Genomic DNA, 6191 nt, shown 5'->3' with positions numbered 1-6191 from the left:
TATTTCATTAATATCCATGTTTTATATTCTCTCTATCCCAACCTACCTCAAATTGCTGAATGGTAAATGGTAAATGGCCTGTATTTGTATAGCACTTTACTAGTCCCTAAGGACCCCAAAGCGCTTTACACATTCAGCCATTCACCCATTCACACACACATTCACACACTGCTGAACTGACGCAAAGAATTATATCTTTAAAATTGCTATAATAATAATAATAATAATAATGATAATAATAATAATAATAATAATAATTTTAAAAATATTACTATTATTATTATTAGTAGTATTGTTGTTATTCATAAAGTCAGAAATATGTCTGTTGTCAACAGTTTTACTGTATGTATTATTGTCACTAATACCGTACAGTATTACTGTCACAATTATACGTAGGATGTGACCTCACATTGTAAACTAATTTCAGCAAGTAACCTGTTAATGATGAAAACACATTTTATTCATTGCCATTACACATTTACAGAATTTTCTGTTTCAGAAATCTGAACATCATAAATAAACATGTATTTTCGTTTTTAAACAACACAGACAGCAGACTCAGGGTTGTAATGATTCAGAATCTAAGCTTTTTACTTAAACGTCTTATGGCATCTGTTACACTGGGCTATTTAAAAGGGCCAGTTGCCAGTTCATCCAAACAAACAAAACTAATAATTTTCATAAGAAATTCTGGAAGGAGACTATTGCTCCATTACTGCTTAAAACTGTTAACAAAGTATGCCAATTTAGCAATTAAAAGTTATTACATACAACACTGTTTTTCTTATCCCTTAAAAAAGTGTTTTATAATATAAATGGGAAGCTATAAAATTAATACTATTGCCATAATAAATCAAAATAGCCTTTACAATTCTAATGCAACATTTTATTCTCTCTTATGACGGCTTAATAAAAGTTGTGCGTGTGTATTATATAAACTACAAAATGGAGTAGATAATATATGTCAACACTGCAAGGTTGCAGGACATCTTACTGCAATGTTTTACTGTACAGAATCAGAAAATGCAAAACTAAAGAATAATTCTTAAGGAATAAAATAAATAATGATGTATAAGAATGTGATATTGTGCCTTTGATATCTGCTGAAGGGCTAAGTGGTTGAACGCAAAGTGTTAGGTAGGTCTGAGTAGATCTGTTTTTTCAAGGACTTATTTCACATATATACACATATCACTTACATTTCCAGTGTTTGCTGTATTCTCACATAACTTGGTACTGAATACTATACCGGCCTGGATTTTTTGAATGTGTGCCACTTTAGCGCCACAACATTTCAAAAAGATATTGGAGATGACAGTACTTTTCAGTTTTTTTAAATTCAGAACTCTGCAAGTGTATGATTTAAAAAACAAACAAACAAGCAAATCTCTAGCCTCATGTAATGAACCAAAAATATAACTGGTGGAAAGTTTGTTATGATCTAAAACGCCACTGGATTTTAACAAGACTCCTAAAAAGTCAATGACGAAGACTCAATAATAAAATTAACTGTAAATACTAGACTTGATAATTTTGTTATTGAGGAAAATATTTCAGTATTGCATATTGGTGAGGGGAAAAAAAACTATGTGAACTATTTATTATTTATTTTTCTGATGGATTAAAGTGGACAAAGGCTAAGTTACACCATGGAGCCCTGCTCTCAAAAACTGATATGGATTTAACACTCCTTGTAGCTGGATTTAAGAAACTCGTGCTTGTTTTAAACATGTTTAGCACCATCTTGTGATACAGAATGCTACATCACCGAGTTGGTTGGTTTGTTTGACTTCCGTTTATTTCAGCAAACTAGTAACTCAGTGGAATATGAGGAGGCTAAAACTAAAATTTCATTTAAAGGGTTCACTTTTGTGCTGCCTACTCTGTAGGGTGACTATAGCTCAGGAGGTAGAGCATCTACTGATCGGAAGGTTGGTGGTTTGATCCCAGTCTGCATGCCAAATATGCTTGGGCAAGATATTAACCCTAACTTGTTCTCTGATGCATCCACCGTAGTTAGTAAGCACTTAAAAGCATAGAAGACGGTGCTTGTGTGAATGTGGCGTGTTGTATAGAGTGCTTTGAGTATTCCGGGAGAGTAGAAAAGGGTTAGGGTTAGTTTTAGTGTCCTTATTTTCACCTGAGTTGGTTGGTTCAGTGCAAGTCTGTTAACAGCAACCAACAAACCAACGAGGTGACAATGTTCTGTACTGACACAAGATGGCACTAAACATTTTCTAAAAAACTTTAAGTGTTTGTGTAGCTGGATTTATCTATATCAGTTTTTGAGAGCAGGCCTTCATGGTGTAAATTACCCTTACTAAGAAATATTATTAAGAAGTATTATTCTTCTTTGACCATTTATTAGGAGAACAGCACACAAGCTCATTTTACTTGCAAACCTGTGTCAATACAGAAATACAATTCTTCCTATATGAACAAAAGTACTGGGTTACCTATACATGAAGATTCTGACAGCTCTGGTATGCAGTTCTGGTATAAATAATAAATTAACTCTGTAGTTATTGAATCAACAGAGGGTTAGCGACTTTTATGTACAACATGCTTCAGAACTCCTTTGTAACTTTACACGGTCTTTCACTTCCTGGATGAGTTGCTGTTTCACTTTGCGATAAAACTGCTTACAGTTGATCACTTCATATCTATGACAAATAAAATTTAACAAAATGACTCGTTGCAATCTTTAAATCTTATTATAGTACCATACTCAGTCAGTGAGCTCTTTAGAATGACCAATTCTTTTACAGATCTTTTAAAGGCAGACTTCATGGCTAGGTGCATGATTATTAACACCTGTAGCAACAAGACTGAACACACATGAATTTACATGAAGGCCCAACATTTTTGTCCATACAGTGCATCGAACTAAAGTTTTTGGTATTATAACTGCTCTGGTCCTGTATGTTGAATATGCATTGAACTCACATTGACTTGTTCCTTTTATTCTCTAATACACCATTCCTGGCCATGCCTGTGTGAAATGACTGCTGTAGGATTGCTAGTAAATGAGTGCAGCGGCACTTTGACGGTACGTTAACTCACTCCACTTTGGATGAAAGAAGAGTATGTATTTTCTAAGGACCTCTAGCTGCACTTGCAGGACTTGACCTTCATATTTGAGAGCTGTTCTATTTTGGGGGTCTTGCCGATGTAGTACAGGATAGTGAGAGGCTCCAGGTCTTGGGAGACACAGCAGGGGGATGCCGATGCTTCAGGGTTGATGGTGTTATACAGACCTAACACCTGGAATATACATATTAGAACCATATCATAAAATAAAATCTGATTTACAGTGCAGTGCGACTGCATTCATGTTTACGTTTACTGTGTAGCCTTTCAAACTTCCTCATTCAGTACCTTGGAATGCTGGGTGTCCGCACTCCACAGATATGGACAGGCCCCTGCACAAAAGTTGGCCTCATAGCCTTTGGGCTCATGGATCCACCTCCAGCCCAGGTCCCTCTTAAAATCAATGTAGAGCGATCGTAAGCAGCAGTTATCCTGAACATTTCTGTAAAGACATAAAGTGGAAAAGTGAATAACAGAGCTGTGGGAATCCTCTCGTCACTAGTGTGTGCAGTCTATAAAAAGTCACAGATGGAGAGATGAAGATAGGTGAAGATGCGCTCAGATTAGATTCTTTATTTATTGTGGGCAACCACTGAACCAGAAAAGATAAATATACATAGTTAAACAGATCAGCCAACAAGTTGTCCAGGGTGTTGCCTTTCACTTCTACTTTCAGCCTGTTTTGAAAGCAGTTTGCAATACCAGTTAGTGGTCAACTTGTTGACACTCTCTGCGTGCTGCCAAGCATCAGTGCCTTAGTATGTATTCCCCATTGGCTGTCCAGAGAGAGGGACTGTGGGAACTGAACCAATGCACAGTTTTTCATTTTAATTCACCAGGAAAGGGTACATCAAGCGTAGTTCACGAAGAAAAGGAAAGCTATATCCAGAACCTTGTTTTATTTGTTTGTTTGTTTGTTTTCAAATTGTCAGCATTCTGTTGGAAAAAACTTTGGAAAGCTGTGCTCTTCCTGGCTTCTTCGTTTAACAAAATTGTTCCAGTTTCTTCAGTTGGACTTGAACTGGTACAGACTTTTTTTCTTACAACACTGTTGCTACTTTTTCCCCTTCACCTGGAGGTAAAGATGTTTCCTTATTTAAAATAGGGACTGCATGGCATTATGAAGTATTGCACAGTGGTAAGAACAAAATAGCTTGCGTAGGGGTCATCACTCAAAAGTAACAATGAAACTCATTTGTTACACTATAGTTACATTAATGCATTGTCACATAATTACCAGTTAACAATATAAACCTGAGTACAATCCAACACATCAACACAAAACCCTATCCTAATGAGGATACACATAATATTTTTCCTTTTACACTTATGAACTCAAAGCAAAGATGAAAACCAGCACAAAGGGACTTAAACCAATCACCACGGTGATTCTACTTTAGAAACATGAACATGATCAGTGCCTTTTGTTACTTGTTGAAGTTTAGGCTGTGGTTGATGGGCTGTGGGTTAAAACACGCACTCACCTTTAACATCACTATGGGCTCTAGCCAAGAAGTCAGAGTGTTAACAGTTATTCTATATCTTTGTACCTAATGACAACCAATTCTGTGCAGTGCCTAGTGCTATTAGTGTTGCTTGGCCCCTTTTTACTTGATGACTCATTTCTGAAAATCTCCACAACAGATAGGGACATTGTTATTGCTTTGCATTTGGCAATTTGGTTTTCAGACAAGTACTTGGAGCAGTAGGCAGCATCAAGAGCTCTCTTGGATCGATGGTTCTTATGTTGGGACTGGGACTCCAGGCGGTATGAAGGTAGCAACATGAGGAGAAGATGTGGACCCTGAACACTGTGCTGCCACTTCCTAAAAACCTTTAGGTCACGCCCACGGATTAGGTTGTCGTCGATACCTGAAAACATAAGAGATTAATAAGCAGCACCGCAAGGGCTGGTAATGACAGAAAAGTTCATTACAAAAAAAAACATTATCAAAGAATTCAGAGTAAAATTATCAGCATAGCTCCAGTGCTTACAGAAAGGTGAAATTTCTGTTAAAGGGAGAGGGGGTCAGACAGAAATAATGACTGCATGTACTCTACTTAACACAGAACACAAAACCTGCATAGATTTGCAATGCCTTGACACAGTGAAAATGGCTAAATAGCACAAAAGAAAATGACAACACCTATTAATTAATGTGTGTGAATAAAAAGATTTTGAATCTGTTATTGAATGTACACACAGATGTAATTGATCTCACGTCAGCAGGCAGCTTGTTCCAAAGAGTAACTAAAATAACCCTCAGCAGACTGAGATCTGATTCTGGGATCATTTAAAAAATCTAAACCTGATGATGTGAGAGGTCTGACTGGGTTGTAGATGGTGATTAATTCTAAGATGTACTGGGGTGCCAAACCACAACAGCTTTCTAGTGTGAACTATTATTATAGGGTCTACCTTACAACATAAAAGTGCCTTGAGGCAACATTTTTCAAATAACCTGCAAATCGTGCCTCCAGCTCCTCACTCTTATTAGGAATGATGTAGTTATTTGATGGTACAAAAGTGCAGCATGGGCAGTGCAGGCTGATCTTGAATCCACTGTTTCGGTCTATGGAAAAACAAAAGTAATGAGAAGTTATTTAACACAAAGCATAAACAATTGGGAAAAGGCAATACTGATGGGACAGAATGTACTCACCTCTGTGGTTTAGCCATTCACTAACTGCCTCTGTAACATCAAAGGATAACCACTCCCCCTCTGTTTGTGTTCGTATTACCTTGCTCTCAATATACCGCTGTGTTGGGGATGTCAGATCTTTATATCCTAAAATCTGTTGACAAATTAAAGGAATGTGAGGTCAAAGTTCTGATTAATTAAATGTTGAATGTTCAATAGTACTAATTTACACTGTAGATAAAAAGATGGATAAAATACCTGTATTAATACTAAAACTGTGCCAAAATTTAAATAAAATTATTTTGTAGCCTTGTAGTCATGGCCAACAATTTACAAAAAATATTAGTAAATGGTTTCTAAAATTACCTATAAAGGTCTTTTTAGACCTATGTATAGCTATAAAGGTTTGCAGATGGCATCTGTGGGGCTAAGGGTCGTTAGAATTAGACACCCTCAAGA

At 36.6% G+C, this 6191-nt stretch overlaps 1 protein-coding gene across 1 annotated transcript; it reads right to left on the bottom strand.

Moving 5' to 3' along the window:
• Positions 1-1104: 1104 nt before the first annotated feature.
• Positions 1105-5913, bottom strand: tgfb2 (transforming growth factor, beta 2; the record flags this gene model as incomplete). Its single annotated transcript, XM_040013099.1, has 5 exons — positions 1105-3264; positions 3379-3532; positions 4788-4962; positions 5553-5663; positions 5754-5913. Coding segments are annotated over 5 exons (759 nt in total), but the record flags the coding sequence as incomplete, so codon positions are not given.
• Positions 5914-6191: the final 278 nt, after the last annotated feature.

The sequence above is a fragment of the Simochromis diagramma genome, unplaced genomic scaffold (assembly GCF_900408965.1).
Source record: "Simochromis diagramma unplaced genomic scaffold, fSimDia1.1 OVJJ01000618.1, whole genome shotgun sequence".
In the NCBI taxonomy this organism is placed as follows: domain Eukaryota; kingdom Metazoa; phylum Chordata; class Actinopteri; order Cichliformes; family Cichlidae; genus Simochromis; species Simochromis diagramma.
This window is presented reverse-complemented; position numbering and strand designations above follow the sequence as displayed.